Source organism: Ptychodera flava, chromosome 10, assembly GCF_041260155.1.
Source record: "Ptychodera flava strain L36383 chromosome 10, AS_Pfla_20210202, whole genome shotgun sequence".
Lineage (NCBI taxonomy): Eukaryota > Metazoa > Hemichordata > Enteropneusta > Ptychoderidae > Ptychodera > Ptychodera flava.
In genome coordinates, this window is record NC_091937.1 from 5,064,245 (window position 1) to 5,083,349 (window position 19,105).

At 36.7% G+C, this 19,105-nt stretch overlaps 2 protein-coding genes across 3 annotated transcripts; one reads left to right on the forward strand and one right to left on the reverse strand.

Moving 5' to 3' along the window:
- The first annotated feature begins 474 nt into the window (after nucleotides 1–474).
- On the forward strand, nucleotides 475–7,470 carry LOC139141389 (uncharacterized). 2 transcript variants are annotated; one of them, XM_070711014.1, is made up of 5 exons: nucleotides 475–1,229; nucleotides 2,690–2,732; nucleotides 4,919–5,530; nucleotides 6,350–6,361; nucleotides 6,782–7,470. In XM_070711014.1, the coding sequence occupies exons 1-5, from the start codon at nucleotides 1,191–1,193 to the stop codon at nucleotides 6,808–6,810; spliced, it is 735 nt and encodes a 244-aa protein (XP_070567115.1). In that variant the 5' UTR covers nucleotides 475–1,190; the 3' UTR covers nucleotides 6,811–7,470. The 2 variants fall into 2 exon arrangements, 1 of the variants encoding a protein (XP_070567115.1); XR_011554161.1 differs by lacking the exon at nucleotides 6,350–6,361 and having other exon boundaries at nucleotides 4,919–5,544.
- Nucleotides 7,471–12,573: 5,103 nt separating this feature from the next.
- On the reverse strand, nucleotides 12,574–18,858 carry LOC139141390 (uncharacterized). Its single transcript, XM_070711015.1, has 5 exons — nucleotides 18,726–18,858; nucleotides 17,169–17,303; nucleotides 15,377–15,493; nucleotides 14,790–14,943; nucleotides 12,574–13,044 (listed from the first exon to the last, which is right to left on the reverse strand). Exons 1-5 carry the CDS (start codon nucleotides 18,801–18,803, stop codon nucleotides 12,920–12,922), a joined length of 609 nt encoding a protein of 202 aa, XP_070567116.1. The 5' UTR covers nucleotides 18,804–18,858; the 3' UTR covers nucleotides 12,574–12,919.
- Nucleotides 18,859–19,105: the final 247 nt, after the last annotated feature.

A 19,105-nucleotide genomic window follows, 5' to 3' on the forward strand; every position in this document is an offset into this window, starting at 1 on the left:
CTGTGGTTGTTATGTACCTGGAGTCGGTTTCGACATACCTCGACGCTTACCACTTGCCATCATAATGTGTTATACGTAGCTGGTGCTAATTAACCGTCAATGGTCAAAAATAAAACAACACGTTACCAATAGTGACTTGGACACGGAATGATAAAAGAGAAAAGGAGAATACTGGAAATACTAATTTGTAATCAGTGATGAAGAAGACCCTTATTCGCTCTAAACGAAAAAAATGATCAAAAACAGATAATAAAGTGATAAACTGAAGTTATCGGTAATTAGTCTTTAAACAATTCTATAAAGCCTAAAGAACTAAAATTAAACTGGTCGAATTCCAATTGCCTTGGCCTAAGACGTTTTTAATTACAACCACCGAATGCAAGCTGAACTGGAAAATATAGGGCAATCAGAATGGAGTATCAATACATACTGCACTTGTTCAATGACATCATCTTTTCAGCCATTTGACACACATTTGCTGCCTGTCCTTGTCATCAAAACCTACCCTACCAGTGAAATAAACCGTTCGTGTTCATGGTCAGCGTTTAACGCATTGTCAGTAGCTCGAGAGCGATAAAAGTTACGAAAAAAATGTGATCTCGGTAGCATATTTCTATGTAGATTAACACTTCGGACCAAAGTTCACAACAGTCAGTCATCACGTGACGTCATAAGCGGGGCACAAAATGCTTTTGCCTAAGAGAGCCGCAGGACAATATAATAATTCCACTCCTGATAATGGGAACATCATTGTAAAGAAATGTGAAAGAATGCCTAAATCGTGATACATTTTACTCAGTTTATTGAGAAGATCTGGGATTGCATGTAATGCTTTTAAATATCATATCGTGATCTAACAGTTACTCACTTTCAAAATTTCCACCGAAAAACTACATATTCAATGTCGAAGGATTGTTTACACACCATGATGCTGGTAGGCATGAAACAGTTTGAACTAAAACATGCTGGTAGCAATAAACCATCTCTTCGCAATTTCTGCATGTTAAGGTCTATTCCTGGCATCTTTGGGAATAAAATTTCGATATGATTGATTTGTTTACACACTCACAACAAAACTCATCCTTGATATATTTGGATATTAGCGATGAGTCGCACTCCCTGTGCATTCATTTTTGACTCGCAGCAATCATCAACGTATCAGAGCAAATACGAAGAAGACAGTAAAGGATATGGTTCGGGCAATTTTGATCGCATCCATACTCTGTCAGGTGTGTATTCAATTTTTTCTAATTGGGTTACCCCCTCACTTATTTTTTGACTGCTACTTACTTCGACAAATACGATAACTTGACGTGTGTGTGTATAATATTTGCGCAACAATAAATAACAAAAATTGAACTGATAGTACAAGATGCCAGAAAATCGACCCTATTTGTCACAAAAGTAACGTCAAGCTCACAATATAACCGTGTTTTCCAATGCCATGTTCTTGAAATATTCAGTACTTGATAAACGCGACGGGCTGACATTGAAGCGAATGAGAAAGAAATATGCGTGTCTAAACATGGCATTGAACTGTACAACGACATTCACAATTGGCAGTGTACTGATTGGACGGTGTCGAACCGACAATATGGATTGCCAATTTACTGTCGACTTTTATTGGGGATTCCAAACAATAATAGCTTCAAAATGAACTATACCATTTTCACTGTAAATGCCATGTTCTGGAAAGAATTGTCACGTCGGATTCCGTTAGTTCCATTCAACCCAAACTGTAAATCCTGGCTCAGACGAGTTTACGCATTTGGTTTAAGGTTTCGTATGAGAACCAACGCTGTTGAACTCGTTCGCCCAACTGTTTTAGATTGCCTTCACATCATTTGACATAAAGCTTTGATCAATTCAACAGGAAAATATTAAATTCCGTTTGTGGTCAGATTATATTGACATTGCTTTAAAATGTTTGCTTCGAATTTTCGAGACTATTATAAACTTATAATTTCGAGACATCAAAAATTCACAATCACTTTCATTAATGAGGCAAATCAATGAAACACATCGTTGTTGTGTGCCTCTCTTTGACCGACGAATTTCTTCTAAATAAAATGTATTCGGAAACACACGTTACTGACAACGTTTTTCTGGAAGACGTTCACAATTTTCGCACGCTACTAATACGTAAATCCATAACTTTGGGTGAATTCATTTAAGACAGTTGACTTTCCATGTTGATCAAGAAAATGGTAAAGCGTCAGCAGTATTACACTGGGGTAGAGTCTGATCAATAATATATACTCCTTTATTTTTACTCATAACACGAATATTTTCTTATTCTTATAAGAGGAAGTAATAATTATCTGAACGTGTAAATTTTCAGGCTGCAGTCAAGATTGACGGCCACAAACTCTGTGTGTATATAGCCCAAGTACCTAGAATATTTTGAACGACATTTTCAAACGCTTTAGACTACAGTGTCTTGCGAAACATATTCTTACCTTGCTCTATAGGACCTCGAGATATAAAGCAGGTTCATCGTACAATGAACGTTACCAATTATTAGATCAACATGATGACAACCCAAGAATCTTCTTCATCTGTTATCGCGTCATAACATATCTCATTTACAGACATTAATCATTCTAATACTCACACTGCATTTCCAAATCATGAATCAATAAGATATCTCTCTGTCTTGCAATTTCTTCTCTTTTTGTATTTAAATTAGGCGTTTCCGTATAGTAGTACAGTGCATCGTCGCTCATCCGATGGTAAGTTATTTCTAAGTTAACATGCATCATATGTAATGAAGTGACATTACCATGAACAGACCCGGGAGCAAGAGGGTCGCTATATGTTTAAGTAGCAAAGGTAAATTTCGTTTTGCGGAGACTGAGAAACAATTTTATCATTCTACTACTTCAGTAGTGGCCACCCTTACAGAGTCCACCTTGTGGCAGTCCCTTGGTATTCTATATGTGAAATGCCCTCTACAGAAGAGCCGCCCCTCTTAAGTGGTCAGTGACCACATGAAATTGCTCTAATTTGGTTCAAAATCTGTGTATAAAGGTCAGTATAAGTTTTGAATGACAAATATTAATTATAATAATTGCACATGATACAGTTGGTCAAAAGCAATGAATTACAAGATGCTACTCCTAATATGAAAGTCGGTTATACTGATGATGTCAGTACATAGCGCAGTCCATGAAATGGAAGGACCACTATCAGTCACTATACATCTCAGGGTCAGGACAACTACGCAAAAACTATGTCAACAGTTGTTTGGTAGGGCTGAAGCCATAACTACGTCAGTAACATTAAGTACTTCTCTCTTGATAGAACCTCCTCATCCAATGCATGATCATACAACGATTACATTAACAGCACTAACATTTACGTCAATAGCACTACTAGCATTATAGCTGTGTTATCTTCACTCAGTCTAGCGATAAGATATTCTCATGCATTGCATTAATTGCAATGTGACTACAAAAAGATAACAGGTCATATAGCCTAAAATTAGGGACCTATGGTTGCCATTTTAAATTAGTTATTTGATTACTGCTAAACATGTGAAATTTCGGGGGGGAGCATAAATATTTCAGTCCTGATATAGTAAATGACTACATCTGTGACTGGTAAAGTGGAAGCGAAGGCTCTACCAGAGTTTACATCAAGACAGCCACCGCAACCATGGCAGATAGAGAAAGTGACTCTACATAACAAGTAAAAAACATCGAAGTCTTATTGCAAAAGGGAAGCAATTAGCAGAGTACAATCGACAGAAGACATTACAGAAGCAGCTAGCACAGGCTATGTGAGTGACTCTGTCAGTGACCACGTGACATGGGAGACAATGTCAGTGGGATGTTAGAGCAAAGATGTTGTCAGAGATGTCAGGGACTTTGCAGCTTAGTGAAACTGGGTTTGACGTCGTTGGAAATTACGGTCTATGCAATTTATGATATGGGAGACGGTGAGCAGTAGTACATACACTTAATAGGTATGTTTGGTGAAAATAATATTTCAAAGTGTCTGAAAAATCATAATGCTATTGAAATTGGGTGTTGCAGACTATAGAGGGCAAACAGGCACATCCTTAAAATAAATTCTAAGTGATGGCTGCGTGAATATAACTTTTACTACAATATTCTTGGTTTTGTTAGAGAATGTCAGGAGCTAAATTTCTTTAATGACTAGATATTGTTGGTGCATTTCAGGATTCAGAAGATGATTAACAGCTCCATCACGTGCAAGAATATTGTGTACTTTGTTTAATCCGTGATACAGGAAACATACATATTTTCCTGGCAGATGGGTGTATTAATATTAAAATGTAACGAAGTACATTCTGGCAAAGAATTACGTAGCTACAGAATTGGGCCCTATACCCATTGATTTTTTTTCACCCACAAAGGTGTTTCTAGAAACGGACCCGTTGACTTTTTGCCCAGAAAGGTGTGAATTGGGTTCTTCCAGAACAATTACCCAGAAACGGTACTTTAATAATACTAAGTCATGCTTGCAAACTTGATGCTGGTTGTTCTACGTCGATAGACCCAAGATATATTTCAAAAGATGAATATCTAACTCGTCAGTAAGGTACTCTACACTCGCTCTGACGTTTAAATTGTTACATATTAAGGTTTTTTTAATTAGGCATCACATCAAAACTGAGTGCTATAAACAAATAAGATCCGACTTTTGAATGACATTGATCATGGTTGTTTTAGAGAGCTCAAAAACGAGTGCCACTGCAAATTAACAAAGCTATTGATTGTGAGAGTACAAGCCCCCACCTCCACCCAACCCAACTACCACGAAAATCAATGATACGATTCAGAATTTTCCGATGTATACCTTAGCTTAGCTTGATCAATTCCATTCAACGATGGCTATGAACTTAGTAGATTCAAGTTGTAAATTTGTTTGTTTTTATCTTATTACTTCTTAGACGCTCCACTGATCGGGGTTACCACTAACAACAAGTTAATGACAAGAAATTATGGATACGATGAGTGGAAAAGTGTTCAGAGAAGCTGTTGTGTTACGAGTATTGCTGTAATGGAAGACGGGTCCATGATAGGAATTGGAAATGATCAGTACCTATATACGAAAAGGTCCGTTAGTTCTGGGTCTTGGACAGGACGTATTGCTAACAGCTGTTGTATTAAGGATGTTGCAGTGATGCCCGATAGTCGTATCCTAGCAGTCACCCTGGACAATGCATTAGTAGTTCGGTCAAGCCTGAGAGATGACTGGAGAAACGTTAAGAAAAGCGGCGGAGTTAAACGAATTGACGTCTTTCCAGATGGAAGAATCTTGGGCGTTACTGCTTCCGGATCGCTGCGGGTCAGAAATAGAGTCGGAGGACGATGGGCCGACTTTGAGGGTCGACAATTCACCGCAGCCGATGTCTCAATACAACCCGATGGAACTATCCTTGCCATATCGAAAGACAACTGTGGTCTGTACGCATTGAGAAATACACGTGGTAAATGGTTTGAGCTATCTTCAATCGGACAGTCTCGATGTTTTGTAGATATTGTCTCTCCTGGAAATCTAGGTATTTAAGAAAAAGTACAAAATTATTTTGGTTTATTTACAATTGCAATTTACCGTTTTTCTTTCAAGAAATGAAACACATTTTTTTATTCATTCATTCTCTTTCATTCATTCTTTCGTTCGTTCGTTCATTCATTCATTCATTCATTCATTCATTCATTTATCATTTACCCATATATTCATTTTCCAATTTATTCATCAGCCATACATCTATTTATTCATATATCCATACATGTATTCAACTATCTATTCATTCGTTCATCTGCCTATTAATCTATCCCCGTTTGCATATTAATTAATTTGTTCACTTGTTCAGCCAACAATTCCTTCATTAGTTCATGCATTCCATTCCTTTCCGTTATTTTATTGACAGAAACTTGGGTAGATAGTGCATGCACAAATTTTAATATTCAAAATTGAAATACATTTTTGATCAATCAACTAAAACTATATTTTTTATCAATATGTGACAGATCGGTTGTTCAAAACGTGTTCCGTTAATGTTGGTTTAAGATTGTTCCAACAACGTTTGCTTGAGTCAATAATTCGTTAGAGAATTCCAAAGATAAGAATTAAGTACTTACACATAACGGAGTTTGTCTTATTTCAGCCCTGATTACATTGAAATAGAAGTTTCTTTTGTTCCTAATGCCAATAAGATTTTCTGTTTGGAACAACTTTCAAAGAGGCTCTACATTGTAATGCATTGACAGTGCCCTTTTATTTTCGCCTATCGCTATATTTCTTTGATTGAAATACACAGATTTCGTAGATTGACTTTTATATTTATTATTCACTTCGTCTTTCAAAAAATTAACAGCCATACGTACAGGTAAGTATATTTCAATTAACCTTCTTATCTCTCAAAAAACCCAGCAAAACTTAAACCATGCTCTTTCATGAAATTGATTAATCTCTACACTTTAGACATAAAAGAGTAACTTTCCCGATACAAAAACTGTAAATCGTCTATTATTCTCTGTCCTCATTCTCCCTCTGTTATCGAGAACTTCCAAATCGTCAAAACTACATTTTGCTATGATACACCAGCTCGATTACAAAGATGACACTCTTTTTCAAATGGTTCCAACAAGCACGTCTTTTTGGGAAGATTTAACTTCAGGTGTCGGGTTCCTCTCCCTGAATGTAGTAGGAAACTGTTTTACAACATAGTTGTTGCTCCATCTTTCGAAGTTGAAATGAAAAGTACATAAATGGCACAAACATATATTTTTCACTTTCTCTCTTCCAGCGTATTCTCATTTTTTCGGCTGGAAATAGAAGAACTCGAAGTCAAACATGAAGCCACAACAACTACCAACAGTATCTTTGTTTTCTCGTTCACCGACTCTTCCATTCCTTTGCTAGTCATTCCTCCAAAGCAAGGATTGTCTGAAGGAATTCCAAATATATCGAATCATACGATGGCTTTTAACTACTATGTATGAAATGTAATGATTGATTAGCTGAATCTATTAAAAGGACAGTTCACATGCTTATAGAAAGTTTGAAAGAATGAATGAAAATTACAATGCTAGCATGAACCATACAAAATTGAAATTCAAATTCATAACACTATTATAGCAATTATATTCTATCAGTTAGTGATTTAAATTTCAATGCCATCTATGAAAGCCGTCTTTGAGTTTGGCAGCCGTCAGGTAACTGTGTTTTGACGGAATGTATGAAACTCTGAGATTACTCATAGAGATTTCATGTAGCTTTGTTCCGATATCTAGAGCCAATTTTGACCATTTCTATACTTCCAGTATACTTTACAATAACAATCTATTCAATACATACTGAAATTGTAAGTGAATGTTCTTTGTACGTCTGTGAACCTTGGCCCGAGTAATATTACCATAGGGCTGACACAATGAGCTGGCGCAGAGAAAGATTGCTTATGTAAGTAACAGCAACTGTTCATGCGCGAGCTATAAAAAGCGCTGGAAAAACACGATGTACGATATCTAATTTGTTTCTACAATAAATTTCAACGCTACACAACATTATGGAATCTGTCATATTAAACGTTTATATATATATATATATATATATATATATATATATATATATATATATATATATATATATATATATATATATATATATAATGTCAGCGCCTGTGCCATTACTACAAGAAAGGCTTAATTCATAATTCATAATTAAATATAAAAAACATTACATTACAAACAATGTTGGCCCGACCTGGCGGTACCAATATATTGATGGACAGGTGCAATTACAGCGGCAGTCTTATTGGTCAAGACTTGAAAAGAACCATGGTATATTTGCTATATAGCACGGTTGCCAACCACGATGAGAGCAAAATACTTCTTTTAGATTCCATGCCAGAATTTCAATATACTGTTAAAATTTCATAGCAATAAATCATATCCAGCGACGGTATACCATTTGGTTTTGATCAGTACACTTCATATATGCATACATGTCGTGAACTTGTCAAAATCTCGTAACGCGGGGTATAAGTCGCTGGGTATGGTATGCTTTATTGCTTAAATATCGTCTGTAACTTCATCCTAGCGTATTTTGCACTGAGACAGTTGCCCTTGACTGAAAACGGGAAGTTACAGCACTGTGGTCATGATGTTGTTGTTTAGCGACGCTTTATATTTCATTCTTTCTTATATTTCATGAAACATTTTTATTTTCCACACAAAGGACATCTAACAACTATTATATTCAATGATTTTTTTGGCAGTTTAAATATACGAGGTATGCGTCGCGACAGCACACGCGAGAGTCTCATTCCATATAAGTGTAACGGTAATGCTTTGATATTTACTGTATAGATAAATAGGGGTGTTATTTTTTTTAACATTTCAGTTGTCATTAATATTTGAACTTGTCGCCTCATGATGGCGCTATAAACAGCAACGGCTTTAATGAAGATACTGTGTAACGTTGCTTAACGTAAATTGCTTGACGTAAATTGCTTTCTGTCAACGTCGGGAAAGTAAATATGATTTACTTGACATGATAGCATCGGAGAATATGCCAATGAAAACTATTCGTTCAAACAAAGTCATGATCAAGACAGTTTAAATTGACTTTTTCAATGTCCCAATATACTATGATATTTTTCGACGTTTTTAACTCGTTAAGAGTCAGGCCTGTTATTTTTATTTGTCTTCGTGTGTTTTGTTTTACTAATAAGTTCCTTGATTATTTATTTATTTGTTTTAGTGAATTTGTTTGTTTGTTGTGGGAATCTTTTATACTCCTTCTAGTCAGAATCGCAAATTTCAAAGCGCTAACCAGCAAAAAGACAGAAAATAAAAACGCTTAGGAGATCATCAGAAAATGTTCAGAGTATGGTACGGTCAACGACCCAATGATGTCTGTGCCCAAAAACGCATTTTGATTTCATGAGTTTTAAAGCAAATGATCAGATTATGAACCGACAGAACCCATTGAAAAAAAGAAAACGGTTGCGTTTGCTTCTTTAAGGTAGTTCGCGCCTCGAAAATGAAAGATTTAAACTTTAGCTCAAAATATCTTAAATCAAATTTTCAAACATTCTCTTTCAAAATCAAGAATGAAAACCAGGGGTCACAAATAAATCACCTTATATTTACCGATATTTGACATTCAAAATGGCCGCCATCCCTGTGTTATCCTTATGGGGTAACCTTCATAAGTTTTATAATGAGCTTTCCCTAGTGGTAGCCCAAAATAATATTGTAAAAGTTTAAGAGTCGGAATATCTGTCCCCCGGCGCGTTCTGCCTTGGGTGAAATTTATCATTCGTATTTAGCTCATTCTAGGCTAATCTGATCGTCAAAATGAATATTCTTATCTATATATTTAGGTTTAAAGCCTGAATATATTAATGTATGCCCATTTAAATTGATGCATCACAGATACCGTGTTAGCTTTTGTAATTATAACACTCTTGACCACGTGACCCGTTTTCTTGCCTGTTATTTAATCCCGTAAATCCATTTCAGTCATACTGTTTTCATGAAAATTAGTAAATCGTCACACTTTTATTCATATGTTACATAGTAAACCCAACACTTTTCTGTACAGAAATCATTATGAAGTGTTGGTTTTAGCTATTTAAATAAGAATAAATGTTGTGTGACGTACTATCACGTTTAGTTGGAAGCACACACAAGAACATTTTTGCAAATATAAAATTCGCAAGTTTATGGTCATGTTTTTTAACACACGCTTTATACAAATAAACGTATCACTGTATGTTCACTGGCCATCATCTTTCGAAACAATAGCTTCCATTTGGAAAAAAACAGTATAACCAAATCACATGACTCACTTGCTATCCGCAGTAAGAGCAGGCACCAGTGTATATATTTCACTATTCTTCACTCCCGAACACGTTACACGTCGATTTCTGTTGCGATCCAGGAATCCCGTACTGCGACGCCTAATATTTTTGTTACACGTTAACATTGAGTCATAGCCAACTTCTCTACGCCAACTGGCTCGGCATAGCGTGGCAGTTCTTGTGCTTTTTTTTAATTTAAAATCTTCCTGCAAGTCTTTCTCTTTGGAGATGGTATCAGACTGAAAATGTAAAATTGGGATACATAACGGTCAAGGTCACTAGCAGCAGCACTAGCACTCTTATCTTCACTTTCCGGAGTGCCAGAGATGTCAATCACGCCGTTTTTTCACGAGAACTTTGACTCAAATGAAAAGGGAAACTGTCCAGGTATACGGATAATTAGTACAACCAGGTGTGATTTTAACGGACCAATCCGAAAAAGGCATTCCTAATGATGCATGTGTTTTTCTTCTCAAGCCATCACTGATTCATGTGCAAATAAGCATTGATCAATGTTTTCCGTATGTCGTTCATTGGGATTAGTCAGTAAGATCAATTTTATATGATAATATTCGTGGTAGACTTTGGAAATAATACTCGTTGTTGAGGTTTTATTGTGGTAAATCTTACCCAACTCGCACTATTTCCAAAACTAATCGATCTAATGTTAAAGCAGCAACAGGCTGCCCTTCATAACCTCGCAATACCAAAAAAAGGAAAGTGTTACGCAAGCGATTAGCCAAGCAATAACTGATATGCGAGAGATGGTGGAACAAAGGAAATAAACAATGTCACGGTATCACAGCATCAATGTTCCAAAATTTGAAAGTTTCATTACATAGCATATTGTTCCGCACGTAAAAATAGTTTAAGTGGAATTATGCTGGCAGTGATGACATATCTTGTTCCAAACTTTTTATATCTTTTTTGAATATGATGCTCTATTTCTGGTAACACTGCCCTTATCAAAAGCTGATACTATGACATGATTGGTACGTTTTCACAAAGCACGCTAGGTCTCAATTGTTCAGCACCAACCCATTTTTAGATGAACGATCGGCCGAAAGTTTTGTGTTGGCACTGTATGTCGTAGATTTGAAGTGATCCATCAATGTTTCGCTATAAGTACGCAGACTAGAGTAAACGATATGAAGGCCGCCATTTTGATCGCGTCTGTGCTGTGTCACGTATGTTTCAATCTCTCAGACAGGATATCTTTTTGTTTTGCTGTTACGAATATGGTATTGTACCCAACATCTGTGGCCGAGATCGATGACGGATTCCTACAAAGGTTATAACAGAAATAACAAAAGTTCTATCATTTCGCTTGGGAGGAACATTTCGGTACACTTTTTATTCCATTATTAACGCTCTAGTGATTTTAAGAATTGACATACACTTATTTTCTAGTAAATGATGTGAGAGCAGTCATTTTATCGCATATATACAGTTTGTTTGTTTGTTTGTTTGTTTGTGTTGTTTGTAAAAATGCAGTTTGGTTTACTTGAAAATCATGTAGATGTGTTTTGTATTTAACATGTCAAAACTATCGATATATTCGTGACGTCTGACGGAAATATCGCCCAGGCTGAAATCATTTTTTTTTTCAAGATTAATAACGTAAGTTGTACACAATAGCGGTGTTTGCAATAGAGCACGGGAGACCATCATAGAATCAATCGTAACGTTTGGTGTAGAAACAGGGGGCTGGAACCGGGAGCTCAAACTTCAAAAAACTTTCTTTATAAAAAATCAACATTTCGGAAACTCACTAGTTGCCTTTTTCAGGGTGACAGCCTTCAATAATTACTGCAGCTTACAGCGTGTGGTGTAAGGTCTGTAAAGTCAGCAATATCTGAAGAGTGAATTAGCAGGTCGGCTTTTAGCAATAAAGCTTTTAAAGTATAAATTCCCGGTTGAAGCCGCCTTTTTCTACACTCTTAATGTCGTCACTGACAATGAAAATGCGCGCTCTCTCTCTCTCTCTCTCTCTCTCTCTCTCTCTCTCTCTCTCTCTCTCTCTCTCTCTCTCTCTCTCTCCTCTCTCTCTCTCTCCAAATTCATTGTTATATGCACCGCCTATTGAGTAGGTGTTTTTGTACGGCAGTGCATTGCATCGTCGCTCGTCTGATGGTAAATAACTAAATAAGCCCTTCAGGTAATTTTGATGCGTCATTCTGATAGAAAAAACAACATTACAAAAGATGGGTCAATTCAACGATGAAAATGCATTTTACAACTTTGAAGGACCAATGTACGAGCCTTACCAAAGTATACGAGTATATTGTCATTGATACTAATTTTAATTTCTTTTACACTGCCATTATGTGTTAGATTCATTTTCATAAATTGTAATTTTTTTCTGAATAGGTAAACACAAACTTGTCCAAACTGGTCCAAGTAGATATAAAACATGAATATTTAAAACCTGTAGAGGTTGTGATGAAACTAGCGGAAATAATTATTATGATCTCCATGAAGGATAATGATATAGGCTTGGTATTTAAAAGTTTGAGGCAAGTAATAGTACCAGTTCTACTCATTTCTTACAAGGCAAATATTATAACCTAATGTCTGTTGGAACAAGTATCACATCTCTCTGTAAATTTGAAGGGTTTGCTGGAGCATTGCTCCAACCTGTTTGTTGCGAACATTGGTCTTTGCAATCCTTCCCAATTATACTTGTGTAATTGAAGACGAAAACATCGGTTGAATTCAAACTGATGAATTTATTGAGAAATCGTGAGCTCCGCCAACATTACAACTTCAGCTCTCTTATATTGGCTGTTTCCTAGAATCCCTTCCTTTTCTCATTTATTTACTTTCTTAGGTAATCTACTTTTTCTCTAAACGTAACACATTGTATTCTAATGACACAACATCTAGTCATAGAAAGAATTGCCGACTCTTCAAATTTTATTTATTTTACAAACCACCACTGTCAGTCTTTCAAATGTTGTTGAATCGGCACATTAGTTTATGTATTGGTGATGTTACTATGATTAAAATAAAAGTTTTACTCCAACCCACTAGTTAAATTCAAAGGTCCAATTAAAGTTATTACGTCCGTTGGGAAAATTACATCTCTCTTTGATCTATAATAATGATGCATACTGTGAGACCTTCATCAGCGGAACGAGATTGTTTTCCGATAACAACAACAACGGTGACGTCACAGTCTTCCGTGTTTCGTCTATCACGGCCTGTCAACAGAAGTCAGAGACACATACAGCTAAGAATTAGTTGAAAATGCGTTTTCCACATGGCGTATTACTTTCAATTGGAGGTCTGTATGAATGTAAGTGGAGGAGCAGATCATTGAATCGCATTGACGTTTGACATGTATTGTATTGTACAGATGCTTTGGTTGGTATGTTGTAAAACTATAAGACCATTTACGGATTTTATGGTTTACCAAGGTGAAGTGATAGGTCATATAGTAACCACAGATAGCACTGTATTCCTGCATTGGTCAACATGGCCTTGCAAAAATCGCAAAAACCGGAAAGATAAAGTTTCTTGAGTAAAACGGAACAACAGCCTATAAAGTCTCTTTGGGTCAATGTTGGTGGATATATGTTCCTTAATTGCTCAATCTATGGTAAAGACTTGTTGAAAATGTGTGGTAAAACTACCATGCGGTATAATTACTATATCATTTCAAACGTTTTCACTGGATTTTTTCTTCAAATTTAGGGAATGATACACCAAATACTCAAATGCACACGCTTATTGGCAAATATGAGTGTGGGGACTCAAAATGCCAGGTATATTTTCAATCCATGTGGTGTTTTGCGCTTCCTGTACAAATAATGTTGTGATAGTTATTTGCTAAATGGAAAGTTTTACCACTTGACAACTACAGACCCAATTTTCTTAACGAAAAGATAAAATGCATCTTAGTACATCTGAGTACCAAATATTAGTTTAATCAATTCTTGGTATGTGAAAGCATCCTCCTCCCTGTTCGTAGTTCTGTTATTTTTTTAAAGGAAGGGTGTTTTATTTTGTATTTCACCTCTTCAGGAAATTACATGGTTCAGGTTTAATACCATAAAATCAGCTTCTGTCAAAAGATACCAGTCCCCTAAGTCAGATCGCAAAAGATGAAATCCCACTTTACAGAGTCATTTTCTAAGTAACCCTCCTTCAAATTCCCAATTCTTTGAAAGTGGAATATTTCGCCACGCAAATTTAGATAGAAGGCTTTGAATTTTGTCAGAGTACTTTATTCGATGAGTTTGTTAGGAGAGAAGCTGCACTCAGTCCAACTAGTTTATTCAATAGGAGATTCACTTTCTATTTGTATTCTATATTTTATGATTTTTTATGATTAAATGATTTTTATGATTAAATGATTTACTATTTTATCATTAAATCATTTACTAACAACTTAATTGCAATGTTTAACAAACTGAAGTTTCAGCTGGTATTATTCAGATACTGAAAAGTTAACGTTATTTCAGCAAGACAATGTTAGAAACACGACTAGTATATTTATTGAAAGAGCGCTTCTTGGAAGAAAAGATAGTTTGTATAAACGTGCTTAACACGATATGTCTTCTTGTTTTCGATATTGTCATATCTTTGTCACTGTGTATTGTATTCCTTTCTATTTGTGTCTTTTTTCAAAGTGATATTTAAAGGTATACAGTCACCTGTAATCTAAATATGTCCATATATGGTCAAAGGGGCGTTCGTTGGTATTCAAAATGCCCATGTGAGGGCGCTGTTTTTAAAAAGCGGCCACCCGCTTAAAATCTGTGATTGGTTAGGTTTTCTCTTTCCATGGTAACTGTGGCAAAATTGGAATCGGTGACAGTATACCTTTAAGTCCATTTATGTTTTTTGACAGAATGCATGTAATCTTATGATACTATAATAAACTTTACTACTACTACTACTACTACTACTACTACTACTACTATAATTACCGAGGCATTTATACCTTTTTCAAGCAGTGGAAATGGCGTCAGCCAATAGACATCTCTTCCCGTACATCTCTCAGCAATAGTCTCTCCAATAACAGACAGATTCTTGATCGCATTGCCAGTCAGTGCGTAGTACTGCTCCTTTCTCTCTTCAGCTTTAAGATCGTCACCCTGAATATAAACGAAGATTGTATTTTGTCCATGGACGATTAAAAAGTGCCGATTCATTGCAGAACACATGAATATTGGCACAAAAGCTTTTTATCGCCTTTGACCTTTGACCTGAGCAACAAATTCGGATTTTGTGTTATCAAGTCTGGGCAACACTTTTAATCCGTGACATTTGTGATTATTTTTTAAAGCTGACTGATAAAGGTATTTTCAAAGATTACTTTACTTAATGTATGAATAGTCAATGATATGATGTGACAAGTCTTTTAATTTGTAATTTCAAAAAGGAAACGAATGTACCACATTTTAATCCAACAGTACAAAACTACAGATTTCATTACAATTTCAATAAGTCTGATTTTGGTCACTCGTTTTTCAATGACCTGCATGATATGCTATATTTTTCACCAAGCTGTAACTTTAAATTTCTCACCTGTAACTTTACGTTCTCTATCTTGGACTTTAATTCTGACGGTGGTGTATTCTCGTTGTTTATCAACGGTTTCACATAGCACTGGTCATCACTCGCCCTAACAATGGCTTCAATTCCCTGCAACCAGAAATAACAAAGTAAGGAACAAAATCTGTAGATGACGCAGGTTTCGACCTGTCATAGTTTTTGCAGGATGGCCCTTATGACACCGGCGATCGTGTGTTGGGCAGTCTACTTAATCGATCGATCGCGTACTCTACGCGCCATGCTCTGCAATCTGGCACAAGATCACTAATTCACGAAGATAGTTCGGAAGAAAAATAGTGCAGACCTTGAAGTTTTGATATCTGCATGGATGCTTGTTTAGTTTGAACTTTAACGTCAAGAATTTTTGTAAAGATATTTTTCTGAATCAAAATGCAGACTGTTGCGAATAATGGCTTAAGCATTTGGTGGTAATATGAGGAGTTCTAGGGCTAATAGAAATCATAACAATAAGCCTGAAATTTGTCAAAAACACCACTGAGGGCGCTATTTTCATCGCTATCTCAAAATTTCCGTGGACTTGCCCACACGAAAAATTAATCAGTAGTCAAGCTGACATTGACCTAACACCTGTTAAGAGGATTCGTGCCGCTGAATGTTTTAAAATAGGAAAATCGAGCTCAACGCTACTGTGGTGGCCTATGGGAAATGAATTAGTGGTCTTGTGCCATCTAACGCCAATAAGGAAGCCGTCATTATTTACGGCCTGGGGCTCGGAGGAATGCGAGGGGTCACTCACCTCTGGTGCTCTCCCCCTTGGGATGTTCTAACAGTTTTACCGAGTAAAAACCAAATTAAATACACCTCTCAGACTGCACCAGACTGCACCAGTGCACGCATCAATTTCTCAAATTTTCCACGCAGGCAAGGGGAAACTCCTTCTGACAATTTCTGCTCAACCTGTCTCCAGTCTACCCCCCCCCCCCCCTGTACTTTCAAATTCTGCCTAGTCATATATCCCAGTGAAAACCCTGTCACAATACCCGTCCAAATTACATGATATTATGTGGTTGGATACTGGTTAAAGCGTGAGCTTTTATATCTATATTTTGTTATCACTTTGAATTTCATTTTGTTGGTTTTACCTCAAGTTGTTCAACTGATAGTCTAGCAGAGTACATCAGGATTTGAAAGGTCTTTACTGTTGCTGTATTTTGTAATTTTACAATTACTTGTATTGGTATTTAACTTTTCTAAGTGGGGGATCAGTCAAAATTTCAGAGTTAGAGAGGGAGGTTACTCAAATTCATCATGGTTGGCGGAGGGGGGGGGGTCACTCGAAATTTCGGAGTTTCAGGCCGTAAATAATGACGACTCCCTTATATACAACGCATTACAAACTTGATGACCAATAATAAAAAAATTGCACTGCTACTCTATTTGAAAAAAAAAATTGATACAGGTCTTACTGTAGAAAAAATTGCTGTCACTCTGACAGGAAAAAAAATGCTCCCATACCCACTTCCTCCATACCCCCCCCCCTCACAGAAATCAAATGGTTCTCCCCTAAAAGTTGTTTGATCACCTAATAAGGCAACTACACACCATGGTTTAGATTAGCAGAGAAGAAATATTTTCGCTGTATGAAAAGGACCGTTGTAGAAACATCTTTTACAGTAATTAAAAGCGTAATTTTAACAACGGTACACATTGTTTTCTCTGGAAAGTATGCAATTTAATAAGAAAGGAAGTGTAATGTTTTGTTATCGCTCCTCTGAAGATTCTCTGAATCAGTAACACACCTTACCGCATCAAAATCTTTGACTATCTCTGTGCCGGAATCAATGCCTTGGTATATCTCCACATTCTTGTCTTCATCGATGTATATTGTTTCGTTTGCTGTAACACCATTTCCGTGAAATGCAATGACATACGTATTGTCCTAGATTCCGAATGAAGAACATAAACATATTTGCAGATGAGTATGAAGGAAGATAATTGTATCAATTAGTTTTCCGAATAAGACCTTCAATTTGCAATAGCAGTTAAAGATACTCAAATTCAGCCATATTTAAAGCAAATGTCCATTTCTCGTTGTTCCGATATTTAAAGGACTGTAGTTGTATTTTTCGATAATTTTCATATTTCTATCTTAAATATCAACAACAGTTTCTTGTTCTATTCTCAACAGCATGTTGAGATCAGTCGCTTATAGTTAGGTATACAGCGGAAGACCCCTGCAATGGATGATTATGACTCTACTATAATCATGGCCAACACTTAGTAAGGGCACAGTGACCTTGGCCACGTCTACTAATCTTTGCAAGCTATTTCATCCCGTATTTCATAGTGGTCTCATATCAACCCTTACGACAGTAACACATCAACACTGATGAAAGCCAGTGTCATCCGCCTCATACTCATTAAAGCATTCCATGCACACTTGTATGACACCGAATCTGGTACCTCGTTGGATTCATTGCCCACCACCAGTGCTAAGGTTGCATTCAAAAATACCTCTGGAGGGGGCGGGAGATTTCAGAGGGGACTTTAAAAATTCACAACAAGCCAGGGGGGATTTGAAAAAAATGGCATTGCAAAGGAGAACTTGAAAATTTATTGAATATCAAATTCCTTTTCGAACACCTTCTGGTACTTTTATTTCCTACTATTTACGTAGCAAATTCCATCCCAAAACCATGAAAAACAACAAGAAACAAACAAAAATAAGACAGTTCACACAAATACATTTAAGACTTGTCATTTCCTTCGAGGATTTCGTTTAGCTTATATTGAGGTTGCTGTCGGGTCCGGAAAGACAATGGTACCACGTTGCCCGATGCACGGCATGATCCCGTAAGGGGTCCGTGCCGTCTTCCAGGCCACTATGACGCCGTGCATCACCGCTGAGGCAGTGAGCACGTCCTTGGTGACACGTTGCGCTCCAGTCCCTTGATGTAATTCAAATCTGCAGACTAGCTTCACGGGAAAGGCCTCCACGACGCCTGGACATTCTATCAGCCTTGGATTTCAGCCAACACTTTGTGTCTGTGTCGTTTCTTGCCTTAACCCAGACTTTTTCTTGGTTATAGGGGCCTTCCGCTGTGAACCTAACTGCAAGCGACTGTGGTTTAGACCTTATTGTTAATATTGACAAGTCAATTTTTGCCCGGACTTAAATTCAGTTATAAACAACAAAGGTTGCACTTTACACGTAGAGACTCTTTGTTGACAAGCTAAAGAGTGGATGTATCAACTGGCTTTAGGGAGTAGAACAAAGCTTGCAGTTGTACATACAAAACAAACCGCTAAAAAATCATAAAAAATAACAAAACATATCAATGCAAATAAATGAATTTGTTACCTCCAAATATTGTGAATGGGCAGGCATGGAATGTACTGCGTTGATCAGTAAAAAGGCGACAACGATCACGTAACCCATACTGTCTCTCTCTGAACGTAGACTTCTTCTTCAACAGTCTCTGTTTTAACTGAAGTTTCTTACCAAAGCGATGTATTACATGCAAAGCCTTCTTATATATCTAGGCATATTGAAATTCGATATCCCTGCAACTTTCATGTGACCAAGGAGTTGATTGGATGCGGTGATTACAAAAGCTACGGGACACCACAATATCGAGGGGCTGGAAGATTTTCGAAAAAAAAAAAGAAAACTGTTGCAGGCCAAGAGTGAAAAAAGTCCCAGCAGTAGAGTATGAAACAAATTATTTTCTGTTTGGTGTG